Genomic DNA, 16545 nt, shown 5'->3' with positions numbered 1-16545 from the left:
AAATTTCTTCATTGTATCTGGTTTAAAACTACCCTCTTTAAGTTTACAGTCATTAACCTGTGTCCTATAGTGACAAGCCCTGCCAAAAAGTTTATTCCCAGCTTTCTTGTAGGCCCCCTCTGGGCACCAGAAGGTGCTATAATGTATCCCTGTATCCTTTTGGTCTCCAGACTCTCTCAGCCTGTCTTCACAGTAGAGGTGCTCCATCTCTCTTTCTGGCTCTCCTCTGGACTCATTCCAACAGGTCCACATCTTTCCTGTGCTGAGGACTCCACACCTGGATGCAGCACTCCAGGTGAGGTCTCACCAGAGCAGAGGGGCAGAATCCCCTCCCTCACAACTACTGAACTCTTGCCAAAACAACCACAGTCTTCCCCACACTGAATAAGCACACTTCCCATTAAAAAAAATGGATACTGAATATAAGCTGTCTGGAACTCTATGAAAAGATGAAGTCATGAGGTTGAAATTCCAAAACGTAGTTGCCAATTATAAAGACTTTAAAATTATATGATTGTGAAAAAAGAGAAATTTTGTAGGAACCCAGAGTGCCAAGAGGATTTCTCTGCCTGTTTTTAAGGGTTCTCACCCCCCTGAACAACACTGTTTTAACCTCCAACCTTGGAAAAAATGACCAACGATCAGACAAGAACTAGAAAATACAGTGGTGTGAATTAGGTGATAGATTACTATGTAAGATTATCACAGGGTGAAAAATTTAGAGGTTTTGGGCTTCTCTTTGTAGTAAATAGGTAACAGTAAAAAATATCAAAATGGAGGATTGTTGTTGTTCTCTAAACCTTCTTCTCCTTCTTCTACTACTCCATGTTCTGCAGTAAAAGTAGTTTGGGATGACTGGATAGAGAATTCCGCAGTTCCTGCCCATGTTACTGAATAATTGGTAGGAAAGTGAAAATAATGTACGTTTTTAGTAACCATTGGTTAAATTAATTACCTTTAAAAGGCTGAGTAAATCTTGATAATTAGAGACTTCACTCCTGCTTTCTGTGCTCTATGCTGTACCTGGGTCACGCTAGTGGCTCTGTTCCTCTGATAAGACTTAATAAACAACTATCTGGCAGCATTGAAACTCAAGGAAAAGTCTCAGTTTATCCTTGAAACTCCTTGCAAGGACTTTTAGAAAATTTTCTCCCATCAGGAGGGATTTGATTTATGGCACGGTTCAGTGTCAAAATTTCAACCTTCTCCACATCTAACTTCTACAACTGTCAGAACACCAGATTATAAAACATGATCAAATACATTAATATAGTGACAAAACACAATCCCCATCCTCATAAAATGTCTGATCTCCATTTCCCCTATCCCTATAATTACACAAATTTGTATTTCACACAGAAGAGAGTACCTAGAGAAGAAAACAGAAACACCATCAGACTGATCCCAAATAATGTGGGATTAAAGTCTTGCTTCAATACAGGAAAGCCCCAGATGTGCTCCTACCTCTAAGATAAGGAAGAGAGCTCAAAATGCAGACCTAGTTTAAGCTCAGTAGTTCACCAGATTCTTCATCTATCTCAGTTACTAGTTATTCACTGCATTGCAGAGAAGTGGGTATCCCAAATAATCTTTGGGCTATTTTTTGTGAAAATCTGTATTGCTGCAAACAGATGAAAATACAAACGTGTTAGGAATTAACTTGATGATTTTATTTTTCCTTTTGTCTTAAATATTGCTTAGTGTGCAGGAATTTGTTTTTCATTCATATTTTCTACTTGCTTTCTTCTGAACACAAGATTTTAAACAGGACAGTCCCAATACTGTAATGAGCAGCATCAAATTCCTTCTGTTAACACTCAGAAATTAATTTAAACCTTGGGTAAGCCATGGCAGATGCGGCAATGAAAGACCCTAAGGGAATAAACAAATCTAACTTGAAAATATAAGTTATTTTTCCACAAAAAGCAAATATTTATAATTCTAGTGATCACAAATACAGGCACAGGTCTATTGGTACACCTCACACAAAAACTGATAAATCTGCCTTACATAAAATAAAGCCCCAAATCTCATAAACTAGCGATTCAGACATTTTATTTTCATCCCAAAAATATCCTCTACAATATTTCAGTTCTTTCTTCCCAAAAGCACAGATACTGCATTATTTCTCTCAGACTAAGATGAATTTGCAGCAACATTCTTCATTCCAGCAGCAAGTTTTCATCTGATTAACTTTAGACATTCCCCTCTTTCCTGTACATGAACCAAGTCCTGTTACCCATCCATCTCTGTAACACAGATGAGGGATAAGAGAAAACGGAAAAAGAACAGAGAGATGTGGTCACCATCCTACATCTGTAAAGAACAGATTTATACTGTTGCCTAAAGGCTCATGACATTTTTGTAGCACCAGATATCCTTCTCTGTGGATGCCAGGCAAAGGTTACCAGAAAGGCCCTGTTCTGATGTGGCCACCTGGTTGCTTTGGGACCTGCCACACACATCATCAGTCTGCCCCAAAACTGACTATTCTCAGAAGCTGTTGAAAATGAGACTTCTCCGCACCCACCCTGCACTGGAAGGTGGCACACAAACCAGCCAGGCAGAATGAACACCATAACTTTATTAATTAATGCACCGGGACAGTGGAGGCTGCAGGAAAGTCTAAAGTCTGTCTGTCATGATTATACCCAAGTACTTGACCATACTCTTAGCACAAACAGTACTCAGAACCATACGCTAATGCTGCAATGAACTCAGATAAAAACTGTCATGTTATTTAAAAGTTGAATGATACAAAAAAGTGATTCTAAAGAAGTTCATGGATAATAGTGTCTTGCCCTGCTCAGGGGACACAGAAGAAAGGAGAATTTTGAGAAGATTATGGTATCTACTAATGTCCCTCCTCTAAAGAAGGGCTCAAATTGAGACAAAATTATCTTCTCACAGCTATTTTGCACATGAATTTTAATACAGGCAAGAAGTCCTAACCTGGTAATAAATCTTTCTGTATTTTGAAACTACAATTCCACGGACTGCTGAATCGCTGTAATAATCCTCCTATTTCTCTTAAGAGGAGGTGGTCTGGCTTCTCTTTTCTACCCTGTCCCTGTTCCCAGTTGTATAGTCTTGTGTATGCCCTTACACCACCATCTTCTCATGACTTGATCTTTCTCACTAATCCTGCTGAAAATTCATTTTTTCTCATCCCCTAGGAATTTAAGTCAGTGACATCAACAGGTATAATACTATGTTGGAACAGAATAGAACAAGCTGTTCTTAGATACCATCTTTTATAAGGACCTGCCAGATGCCAGAAGGAGAGTAAGACAAGCAAGGGGAGGGAATGTGTGTGGAAAAATGGCAGTTGCAGGAAGGCAGGGGAAGAACTTCAGCTGCACTGAGTTGTTACAGCAACTCGCCATATTTCACAAAACTGTAAGTGTCTGTAGCCACCACAGAATACAGTGCTAGTGAGGGGGCTGACTTTGTTTTTTGCGTAGGTCTGGGTAACTGTTCAGTTTATATGTAACTGTACACACATGAGGGGTATAGCTACACAGATATGAGGGAATCGAAAAAAAGTCTAAAAATAAGTGTCTAACCATCTGTTCGTAAATAAAGCTGTTAACAGCATGAGACAGTCAGTCTGATTTGAATTACTAACTGTAACTTCTTTTCAGAACACAACATTCATGTCCATCTCTACTAAAGTAGTGCTCATATTTAAGAAGTCACCAGCTTTTCTACCCACTCAAGGTTCCTTCTGAATCTTTGAGTGAAGTGGTAGTGAAGAAAGACATAGAAAACAAAGCAAAAGATAAAAGATAGGTATAAGTAAGGAAAAACAAAACCAAACCAGCCAACCAACACAAAAACCAAAAGAGGAGACAAGTATGTTCTCTTTAAAGGAACAATTAAGCCACCAAGATTTGGGAAAACGATGGTAAAAAGGCAATACTCTGTACACACAGTCTGATATTCCATTTTCAACTTGTGTTGAATGCTAAATTAAGTGAATGAAGATGGCAATATCAAAATTTCTAAACCACAATGATTTGTTTTACTTGTGCACAAATTCCATCCTTCAGACTTCTCTTTTTTTTTTAAACCAGGTGTTTCCAAACCTGGTGATTAAAGCCAGAGAGACCATAAGCAGGAGTGGAAAGTGGCAGGCGGACACCAGCAACACAACACATACGCCTTAAAGGAAAAAGTCTCAAAGATTTCTTTTTGGTGTTATGGAAATTGAAAAAGGCTATTGAGGTTTATGCAGCAGAGAACATTGTTCAGTGTCCCCTCACCAGAACCCCCCTGAAGGAAGATTTTAGCCAGTACTGCAGGACCTAACTGGTTTCGCTCTTTTTGGAGCTCATCAGCTGCAGGTAACGGCTCAAAATCCAAAAATGCACGCACCCCAACGCAAACAGAGCAGAACGTTTTGCTGAAGTAAGAAGTCCTCTGCATTGTGAGGTATGCTTTCATATTATAAGCACATTTTTTCTAAATGGCTGCTTCTTGTGTCTTGAATGAAAAGCAACAGTGAAGCTGTTCTTTCACACCAGAAATTAGGAGTATTTTGCAAAAAACCACAAAAAATTATTTTCCTCCCTAAAAATTTTCATAGTATCTATATTCTACTAACTTTGGCAGAAAAATAAGTTTAGTACTATTGTCTTGGGCAACCCAACCATGACAAATATTTGAATCTAGATCCTATTCAGTTAAGGACATCTTAATTTACAAGTATTACCTACAGTTAACAAATACAATAGCAAAATGCTTAACTCTGTGCAGTTAAGCACAGAAAAGAAAACCCTCTTGATCTCTCCTTGACTTAATTTAATCTTTGAATGTATTGAGAGAAGATAAAAGTCAGAAGGTAACATACTAAAGTTTAGTGGAATCAGCTGAAGTGTCAAATGATGGTGAACATCTGTTAAAAACTTTAAAAACTTGCAGTAATAAACAAGTAAGGTCAAGATTTTCCTCAGTTATATAAACCAGTAAAGAATTGAGAACACTTGCACACTGAGGTAGTACAAAATTACTGGAACTCAAATTTTGGCAAGATCATTGAGTGTTCTATCAACCTTCTTTGAACAGCAGAGAATAGAGACAAAAAGCACCAGCAGATGACAGTAACGTTATCTACAATGTGTAATGTATGGTCAGAGTCCATCCTGAATTCATTAAGCAGTACTTCCAGAGGCCACACACAGTCCTGTGCCTTAGGAGTTCATTAAAACTGTTTAGGAACCTTTAGCTAAACAAAGTCCTAAACAGTTCCTTGAGTTATTATCTATTGTCTCAGAGTAATCCACACAAACAATTAGATAAGAGCTAAAAACTGATGACTGCATTTTTCAGCAGGGGTAATTAGTAGCCAGCATTCACTAAAAAATCTCAGCATAAAGCAGGATCATATGACCTTAGAAGAAAAAACGAAACCAATACTGTAGCAGAGTGAATACTTTTCCAAATCTCAATTAAAGCACTTGAAGCTGCAGGCACTGCATTTGAAGTTTCTGTGTTTAAAAAACTGTAAAATACCAAAGTGAGATTAGGCTAAAGAGTGCTCAAAACCGTGATAGCAAAATTACCTTTAAAGAGTCCAGGGACATCAAAAGTGTTCACTATTGTGCATTAAAAGTAGTTCTAAGAGCAGAGGCTAAATAACTGGTGACATTTCCAGTTGCATTTCAACTGCTTAGCAGATGTCAGTAGTGCTCAGCTGCAGTAAAGCTCTCACAGTGCCAATTAACAAGAGAAGTTTAAACGTCTTATTTGGAACACATGAAGTAAAAACTGAAGTTCTTAATATTCAGAGAGGTGAACTCACAATATGCAGTGCACAGACTCAAGAGCCGCAATCTAAGGGAAACTTCAGTGCTACCCTTTCCATGCACAGAAGAAAGAAAAGGGATCTTAAACATGGTAATAAAGCCTTTACATCTTATTTTAAGATTAATAAATTATTTTAAGTTGCTCCTCCAAGCATGTATTCCATGTAGTCTTTTAAAAAATGAACCTCCACTTTACACAAAAGTTTTAAAAATACAAAAATCAGAAAATCCTACGTACAATCCATACCGTCTCCACTTCTTTTTTCTTCTTCCTTTGACTATTACCTACCTTCTTTTTAGAGGAAGATGAACAGGATAGCAGAAAGCTGGAAGAAGTAGTGAAAGATAAAAGAACTGAGGTGCACAGAACTAGAGGAAAAATGAAGACGACAAAATGAGTATCTGAGAAGCAGAAGATGGATAAAAGGACTATCAAAATAAAACCTTCAAAAGAAGGCAAACAAAATACCTTTTGGTAACACTCAAAAATACTGCACAAGTTGTGTTAAATAATTCATTTCTGTATGCAGTGCTACTTGAAAATAAAAACTGTTTAACAGGACATGCCATCTTCAGTGCACTGATCAAAAATGAATCTCTTGTTCCAACACAATACTTTTCTAAGATGTGTAAAACCTCCAAATAAAAATAAACATAAATATTTACAGTAAAAGTAATGCAGAAACATACGATCAGCAAAAAATCATCTTTGATCAATCCTGTGAAAAGCTGGCACATCAATGCTGAAATGATTGTGCTACTGCACAACCTGAGACTCCACTTAGTGACTTCAAAATTGTGACACCTCCTGCATGGGGTTTGGCTTTTTTCACTGCTCTGAACCCTGTGCCCTATCCTTGAATATTTACCTCCTTCTTCACCCTCACTAACTTAGTGGGAGGCTGAAAGGTAACTCATGAAGTTGCTTCCCTAATCTCAAAAGATTACAAAAGTGTGCTATGCACAGTTCAGAGTATCCTAAGCAGCTTGTGAAAATTCTCTGGGAAATCCTTATGTGAGTAACCTAAGTAAGTTAAGAAAGCTGGTAAGCTATGAGAGTGTTTACAAAAGGGAGTTATATTTTACATCCTTAATTCATCTTGTTCTTACTTTTATGTCATGTACTTAATATATTAAATAGCAACAGACTTGAGAGCTGATGAACAAGCACTACGACCTATATTGCAAACTAATTTTCTAATTGAACCCTCATTTTTAGCAAAGTATGAATTCTTAAATGCAAAAGCAAACACAGTATATATGACACTGCATTTATGTGATTCACATGCTATTTCTGATGTCATGTCACCTCCTTCAGTTTGAAGCAGCCACTCCTTCCCCAATTCAGTGTTTCTGATGCCATGAAGAATTTTGCCTTTTCTTTTATACCCCTGTTATACCTTTTTAAAACTTCTGTATTCTTAGTGCTTTTTGCCTACATTCTTGGACTTGTTTGTTCAGCCTAGGAGACTAAACATTTTAGAAGCTTTGTAGGCAGAGGTTAGTGTGCCCCAGACCCCAAGGTCCTCTCCAGAACACATTCTGTAAACCAAGATAGAACCATCCAGGGGAAGGTTCCTTGGGGAGGGGGGGCTCATTCAAGCCTCTCATTGGGGAATTTTTGATAGATATGCTAATTAGTAAGCCTATAGAATGTTATACCAGATCTTTTGGGGGTGTGCATTTCAGTGCATTCGACCTGGATGTAGTGCACCTAAGGATCCTTAAAATAAATACCAAGGTATGTTTTCCCTTCTAACCGTGTTGGACTCCTGATTTTAAGACCAGGAAAAGGCATCATTTCCCTGGCCAACTCCACCGAAAGCAAAGTACAGTACAGGACACAGAAGCTACTCACAGACTACACAGGGAGCAGGACTCATACACCAAAGCAGCAAGAACCTCCCTGCCCTTTTTTTTTTTTTTTAATGAAAAATAATGATTGGGTGTGGGAAACTGCAGGTTCCCTCCAAAAGTATTATTCGGAATCTTCAATCTTAGGCATAAATTTCCTTGCATTTTATACAACTAATGATTCTCTTAAGACCATTGTAATTACTGTTTTTCATGAGCACCAGTAAGCCTGGATACCTATGAAAAAACATTGTCATACGAAATTTTACAATATCTGAAGATCTAGCACATCAGATACTCAATTTCTGTCCCTAACACACTATTAGTATCTACTGTACCTAGTCCTTATTAAAAAAAGTTATTTCCTTCTTCCCTAACCAGAAGATTGATTCCTTCTCCTATGATTTTTCTCCCTCTCCTTCTCTTTTAGTCTTGCACAGATAGAAAGAATTAAGGTTTTCTGTACAATAACAGCAAGATCACTCTTGATTAAGAGTGAGAGGCCCAGTTTTCATAATTACAGATAAAAACTGGAAAAATAAGTAAGATGACTATGACCATTTTGAAGTCATTCTTTATTCTCTTACCTTTCCTCTCCCGTTCTCCTTCAACCCATACTGGCCAACCTCCTACAGCAAAGCAGAAATCCAGAAAAAAAGAAGGAAACAGACCAGCATAATAGAGGAGAAGCTTGCAGATGTTGACAGTATAGCATATTATAGCATGAAAGGAGACAGAACTACTTAAAATGAAAATGCATTTTTAAGAGAACAAGCTACAGCAACTTCAACCTACACTAACTTCCACAGTGAAGAGTCTAGGAATATACTCTGTAGATTGTTTAGATAAAAGGACCAAAGGAGGGGGAAAAAAAAAAAAAGTAATTTAATGCTTCCTGGAAAAAAAAGGAAAGCTACTCCACTTCTGCCCAAATCAAAGAACAGAAAATTGTCTGATATCCCGAACTGTTGATTATGAGCAGAACTGATGCAGGACTACCTAACTCAGGGCAGAAGGAAATGAGATGAAAGGGGGCAGGAGGAATCTGGCTTTTAATTAAGACAAAGATCAAAAGAAAAGCAGTCCTTGCAGAGTAGCATTTCTACATGCTGTGTTAAAAAGAACATAGGTAAAGGCAGATTTCTGAAGATATCCTGATGATTAATTTTATGAGCAGAACAGTAAAAATAACTGCAAGCATCAACAGTTTCACTGATGTTACAAAAAATTATACATTTGAAATTATTTATATTCAGATAGGATACTTAAAAGGCTATTCTTTCCTGAGTTTATTTCTTTAGGTCACTTTTAAGCTGACTCACTCACTGTCCAAGCTGAAAGGTTTCTGACAGATTGAATGATCACAATGAATGCTGACTTTGATCAAAACTCCTATGAAATAAACTTTTTGGGAATCCATGTCTCCATTTTGAAAGTTGCAAACTTTTCATTTAAATTAAGGTATATGCAGGTCTAAAAAATCCAAAACTTTTTTACAGAAAGTGATTATACTTTTATAAAAACTGTAGAGAGATAATTTACATTTGGATGAAAATGAGCACATTCAGAAATACAACTACTACAAAAAGACTGGACTTTCCCTCTTCTACAGGATACTTCTTACAGAACTTATAGAACAGTTGATTTTTTTTTAGATATATTCAGACACATAAAAACATACCTCGTATTCCTTCCTGCAGACCTTTAAAACATCATTTTTTGCAGAGGCCTGAAAGACAGACAAATTTCTCCATTTGTAGTAGAAAATAATAAAATCATGTTGCAAAATAAAGACAGTTCTACTTTTAAATTAACTGCAATAACCATGGATTCATGATCTATTAAAATGTTCTTTTAAGAACCTAAAGAATCTATGTAAAGCTCTAAGAAAAAAAAGGAGAAGCCATGACTATTAATATAACATTTAATGAAAACCCAAACCCTCATATTTCTGCACCAAGTTAGTTGATAGTGGAAGCACACTAAGCAACTTTGGTTTTGTGAAAGGTTTGCCAGATAGAGCAGAACACAGAAAGCATTTAACAAATGGAAGAGCTTGAGTATAAAGATCTCCCCATTTTTTGCATCCTAATTAACACTTGAGTGTCGCTTTCCATTCTCCTCCCTTTTCTATGTTCAGCTCTATGATTCCTATTGTCAAACTGAGTAGCAGAAATTCTCCCCTCAAACTGCAGATCACTTTGTTCTATACAAAATCTCGTGCTCCTTTTTCATATGGCAGACATTCAAAACTGTAATAACTACTAACATGTTACTGCCCCCTCCAGTAATTTAAAACACCTGGGTAAAGTCTGACCTTGGACCTATTGTATCACTGCCTTCAAAATGACTCCAAAATCCCCTCAAGTTTCAAGAATCAAAATTAAAATCCATATATTTCCCATTATCCTTAATATTTGGCAAGTATTTATATTTGAGTATAAATGAAAAAAAATAGGCAATGTTTTAACCAGAGTCTGCTAAAGTACAAAATACAGCCAATATTCTGAAACAACAGTCCGCAATCAAACAATACAACATCTGATTTGGAAAATAATGAGAAATGATGTAACAATCATAGGATTAAATTAATAGAACTTAATAAGACTGTAATAAAGAGAAATGTCTTTATCAGTTCTGGAAGACACTTAAGCATTACGACAAATTTGAAAACACGGCTAAAAATGCATTTGAGAATAAACATCCATCTTCTTTTCAGAAGATCAAAAGTACTCAGTTTGTTTACTCACTCCTCATCTCTCTCCCACACTACTCTGTGTACTCACTGCTCATCTCTTGCCACATAGTTTAAACCCTGTGCTTTTGGGTTAAAGTAGGGGGTTTTTAATGACAGCAGTTCGCAGTAGGCAAAGATTAAGACTACAGAGGTAACATTCACAAGTGTGAATATTAAGTACATCTGTGCTCCACAAATGAATTACAAGGATGATGATAACTACAAATATGTTCTTAGATTTTGAAGGTGTTTTTAAAGCCACAAACATATTTAGAGGAAAAAAAAAATCACAAAATGCTTCACAGATTTTTAATAAATAGGTCATTGCTAAATTTATGTATTATGCTTGCAACTGTTACTTAACAAAAACAATGCTTCTATTAAAACAAAAAACACCCCCCCCCCCTTTCTTGATGAACAAAAACTGCTTTGAAGAGGCACAAAAATCTGTTTGGGGCTGTAACTTCAATGCTGTATCGCTAAACATGACACTGCAAAAAAAAGAGAGCTTAGGATCAGCCATACGTTGCCTTCCACTCAACATTATTTTAAAGTAACAACTTTTATGTAGAGACTGTGACAAAAAAGTCAAAGTTAAGTTTAGGATAACCATTGAGACCTGCAGAATCAGTCTGGATTCAGTCAGTAAGGTGAAAGCCTTACCTGCTTACATGCTTGCCGACACTCCACAGCAATAGCCAGCTCACAGCAGCCTAAACCAACCCACCCATCAGACTTCTTCAAAACTCCTTTGGAAACAAGATGACAGACTTATTAGAGTAGAAAGAGAAACTATGCCACCATTTTCCCTTCCCTCTACTTTTCAAATTTGATAATCCTGTTCTCATTCAAGAAGCCTATGTATAGATTGCATTTTTATTACAATTCCAAACCAACTTTAAGCAAAAAAAGAAATAGCCTGTGCTTTCATAAAAGCTGAAACCAGCAATTAATGAAGTACCTTCCATACATTGAAGTTAAAGATGCTTTATGCAAACTATTTTATGTTCAATGGAAGTATTAGATTTTGATAATCTATCTAATCTGAAATATAAACTAACAAAAAACATCAGGAAAACAGTCCCATTAAAACTGAGAACATCATCTCTTACAGATAACATCCTGTTGTTTTCTTCAATAGCACATTTTTCTACCAACTTTGTCAATGCAGAAAATGTTCCTTATTGTTTCTCCAAACTTCCTGTGGTGGTTTTGGTCAGGATGGAGTTAAACTTCTTCAACTGAGCTGGCGTGGGGAGATGTTTTGGACTTCTGATTAAAACCGTGTTGATAACACAGGGATGGTTTTAGTTACTGCTAACACAGGCAGCATCAAGGCCTTTTCTGTTTTCCATAGGGACTCACAAGTAGGCTGGCATGCACAAGAGGTCAGGAGGGGACACTGCCAGGACAGCTGACTCCAGGTGACATTCCATACCACATGGCACCATGCTCAGCCATAAAAGCTGGGGGGGTTGATGTTGACAGGGGCTGCCACTGCTTGGGGACTGGCTGGTAATCAGTCGGTTGATGGTGAGCAATTATTTTCTTCTGCGTCACTTGTTTTTCTTGGGTTTTTTTTCTTCCTTTCTTTGACTTTCCTTCTATTTTTAGATTATAAACTGTCTATCCCAAACATGGGTTTTCTCACTGTTGCCCTCTGATTCTCCCCTATCTCCCACTGATGGAAGAATGAGCAAACACTGTGTGGTAATTAGCTGCTTACTGGGGTTAATTCACGACCCTTCCTCTGTCATTTATCTCCCCAGTAGCATGGTTTCATAGCCAGAACTATCTCCAATAAAAGTTTCCTATCTCCCTGTCTCTCTTAATCCACTTACTTCACTATTTGCATAATCGTCATCTCTTACCATAAAGTTACATAGAAATATAGTAAGAAGCAAATTGCTGCCATAAGTTGTTCCATCCTTTTATCAATAATAAATACAGATTTTCAAGACATCAGAAATAAAATAACACATTCCTGCATCTATTTCTCATGTAACTTTAAAGACAGAAATAAAGGGAAGGTTTGATCTATGCAGCTGCCCACCAGCTGTGACAAACTTGCTACATTCCTTTTCTTAGGACAGGAGGTAGAATTATTTAACTCAAATGAATCACTCATTTTTGTTATGATATTTGAAAAATAAAGCAGTACTTTAGTTACATACACAAATTATATTCTTTATGTAGAAATAAAAAAGTAGAAAGCAAGAGAATGAACAACTTAATTTTTAAAAATGCTCTTAAGCCTAGTGGAAATGCCTATTTAGAAGAGCTACATGGGATGTTCAGCTTTAAAAAAGGGAAATGGAAGAGCTAGGTGCAAGACCAGTGACCTTAAATTTAGATGCTAAGAAAACACTTGGAAAAAAGTAATAAAAAATAATTGCAATCAATGGAAAACAATGGCAAATTGGTATTTATAATGAAGAAAATTGCCTTTAAAATACACTTTGTAGGCTTTACAAACACAGGTGGCATAGAAAGTCTTGCCAGCATCTGTCTTTCATGACATTCCAATGGGCGAATTAAGAAAACGCACTAATGGCAAATTTATACAAGAGAAGCAAAATCTCCACTAAATTAACACATTCCCCATGGAAATGAAAATAAGCCTAACAGTTATTAAAACACAAATTAAAACCTTAGTGCTTGACACAAGTAAGGTAGCAGCATTGCCCAGCAGGTGGAGGAAGCAGAGGGACAAAGGTACAGGACAGCTTCTGGTTGTAGCCTGTATTCTGTCAGTTTGACCATCTGAATGGTCCAGACTCTCTGCAGGCACTGCAGGCCAGTGATCCATAGGTCTTTCTGGAGACTCTCAAAATCCTCTTGACACCTATTCAGAGTATTGGCTCAGCTTTCCAACTCACACTAGTTCGAAGCAGCTGTGAAGGTCACAAACAACTGCAAGTACAGCTCACCTTTCACTTCCACAATTGGGCTGCAGAACTAGTTTTTCAGAGGCTGAGCATCTTTTTGACAGTGTCAAAGAGATCACTGTTGTGCACACATCAGTAGCTTGCAATCACTGTTCAAAAATCTGGAATTTAGGTTTGACTACATATGTACAGTTAATTGTCAAGTCCACCACTCACTATACTCTGTTCTAGGCATTAAATAACACGTCAGTCGTTTCTGCATTAATTCCTATGTGGAGATTCCTTTCAATCAGAACAGTTATGTTTGATAGAACATTTATTAGTAGGATTGATAACCTAAGGCATAAGCAATCTAAAAAACACCAAAGAAACACCATGTGCAATATGAAAAAAAGATTTCCAGAAATCTCTGCTGCAATAACTAGCTGTATCCAGGAGAAGCACATGACAAATACAGCTGGACAGCTTTAGGGGCAATGTCACCCCTGAGCAGTCACCACTGAGTAATCAGGCATCCATATGTTGTGCAATACAGGGCCTGTGGTTTCAGACATACTGGAACTAAACTAAATGGTGATAAAAGAATGAAGCAAGCGACAAATACACACCAAATTAAGAAGGCTGATTATTTTCAGCTGTCACTAATATTTTCTTGGCAAGTGGCCCTCTCTCCAGGTTATATCCAACCAGCAGACAAGCTCATGAATAAACTGATTGCACACTCTCAAGAAACATTGAACTTCAATCTTAATACAGCAACTTTTAAATTAATTTTGTCATCAAGGTAGTTAAGATGTGTGCATTTCTAGATGAAAATACACCTTTAGTGCACAATTAATTGACTGGAGCCCATACTTACGATAATTCATCAAATTCATCTGTACAATACAGATTCCTGAGCTATAACAAATCATCTAGTTGCCTAACACAGGCTCTCAGCTTGCTCCCACATATGTTCCAGCTCCTTAATCACCTTACAATGGCTCTTTGCTGAACTTGCTCCAGTGTGTTCATAGTGTTCTTGTCCCAAAATGCTCAGAACTGGACACAGTATGCCTGATGTGGTCTCAACAATGCTGAGTAGAGGGGAAGGATCAGCTCACTTGATCTGCTGGCAACATTTTTGCTAATGCAGTCTAGTCTTCTTTGTTCCAAAGGCACACTGCTGGATCATGTTCCACTTGCTGGTCACCAGGATTCCCAGGTACCTTTCTACCAAGCTGCTTTCCAGCTGGCCAGCCTCCTGTATGCTGTGGAGCATGGGGCCTGTGCCAGGTGCAGGACTTTTCATTTCCTTTTCTGTTATTTCATGAGGTTCCTGTCTACCTGTTACAGCTTTGGTTAATCAATATCCCTGTGAATGGTAGCACAACCATCTGGTCTAGCAACCTCTCCTTTCACTTTTGCATCACTGGTGAATACGCTGAGAGTGAACTCTACCCCATCATTAACTAAGATGTTAAATAGGACTAGATCCAGCATCAACCCTTGGGATACTGGCCTACAGCTGCACTCTGTGACACTGATCAAGCCTTTGGGCATGGCAGTTTGGCCAGTTTTCACTTCACCTCCACTGCTCTCTTATCCAGCTCACAATTCACCAGTTTGTCTACAAGGAAGTTATAAAAAATAGTGATAAAATCCTTACTGAAACAGAGACAACATGCACTGCTTTCTCCTCATCTAAAAAGGCAGTCACCTCATCAGAGGGCTATCAGGTTGGTTCAGCACAGTTTCCCCTTCATATATCCATGCTGATTATAAACTATCAGTTTCTTGTTCTTGATGTGTCTGGAAGTTGTTTGCAGGAAGATCTGCTCCATTACTTCCCCAGGGTCTGAGGTGAAACTGTCCAAGCCTATAGCTCCTCAGGTCCTCCTTGCCCTTTCTACAGGAAGGAGTGAACTTGCTTTCTTCCTTTCTTCATCACAGTCCCCAGCATCCCCTCTCAATACCTAGCCCTATCCTCCTCCATCAGGCGCAAGTTTTCCTCGCTCTGGACTTTATGACTGACCTCAGAGGCCTGGCATTCCTGCAGGCTCATCTTATCAGTAAAGACTGAGGCAAAGAAGACCATGGGCTATTTAGTGTCACTTGTCACCAGGTTTCCTGCCGCATTCAGCAGCAGAGTCTCATTTTCTCCAGTCTTCCTTTTCTGCTGATGTAGTTCAAGAAGCTTTTTGGCTGCCCATCACGTAATTCACCCGGATCAATTCTTGAGAGGCTCCGGCTTTTCTAACCCCACCATGCATTAAGTGGAGCTTGGATAAGCTGATCCTTGAAAGTCAAGCAGCTCTCTCGGACCCTTCTTTTCTCCAGGGCCATAACCCATGGGATTCTTCTAAGCAGATTGCCTGTGCCCTTGTGTGTTTTCTCTTCAAAAGGGTGATTAAAGTTGCCCACAAACACCAGGCCTGTGAACACAAGAATTCTTCCAGCTGTACAAAGAAGGCCTCATTTACTACTTCAGCCTGATGAGGCAGTGTGCAGCAGACACCCACATCATCAGCCATGTTGGGTTCTATGTACAATGCACTCCAATGCCCACAGGCTGTTCTCACCTGGCCCATCATCCATTCCAGGCAGAGCTCCATGCAATCCAGTTAACATTCTCACATAAAGGGCAACACCTGCTCCTCCCCTTCCTGGCCTGTTCTTCCTGTACCTGTTCCCCACAGCACTCCTGCTGTGTCTCTGTGACTCCAATAGGATGGAAGCCCTGTAACTGCACACAGGTTTCCAGCTCCTTCTGTCTGCTCCCTGTGCTGTGAGCGCTGCTGTACAGGCACCTCCCAGATGCACCCAGCTGTATCAATTCACCAGAAAACGGATAAGAGCTTCTCCTATAATGCTGTCCTATTAATTTACAATGAATTTACAAAATCCTACCAGGAATGCAATTTTAAAACTGGTTCACGCCAAGAAAGAATACGATATATATAGCAATATAACTTCAGATGCAAGAAGGATGGAAGGTGACCAACTTTGTGCAAGTACAAGAAAAGCAGAGGAAGACAATTTGGGAGTGGTTCATTAACAAAGATTTTGAGCGCTTTTCCACACACTTATACAGACCTAATATCCAAAATAAAATATGTATTTCTCACTTGCAGTAAAAGCATTGCCACTCATCTAACTACTGAACTTCAAGGAAGATTAGGTATTGTTATCAGCTAAAAATTTATCAGGTTTTAGATGAGACAGAAACACTGCAACTCCAAACGATAATATATTTTGCCAGTTTTACGTAACCATTAAG

The 16545-nt window shown here is 38.3% G+C and overlaps 1 protein-coding gene across 1 annotated transcript in view; it reads right to left on the bottom strand.

Moving 5' to 3' along the window:
• RECK (reversion inducing cysteine rich protein with kazal motifs) overlaps positions 1 to 16545 on the bottom strand; it is a gene marked incomplete at its 5' end in the record, with an annotated part of 44738 nt that overhangs the window by 20019 nt on the left and 8174 nt on the right. The window contains 3 exons of the mRNA XM_082282745.1: positions 8249 to 8290; positions 9343 to 9390; positions 11062 to 11147. Of these exons, the coding sequence (XP_082138871.1) occupies positions 8249 to 8290; positions 9343 to 9390; positions 11062 to 11147 (176 nt within the window). The remainder of the gene's footprint in view (positions 1 to 8248; positions 8291 to 9342; positions 9391 to 11061; positions 11148 to 16545) is intronic.

Source organism: Coloeus monedula, assembly GCF_965178545.1.
Source record: "Coloeus monedula genome assembly, chromosome: 1".
Taxonomy (NCBI): Eukaryota; Metazoa; Chordata; class Aves; order Passeriformes; family Corvidae; genus Coloeus; species Coloeus monedula.
The sequence above is the reverse complement of the archived record's forward strand: the minus strand, read 5'-3'. Positions and strand labels throughout refer to the sequence as shown.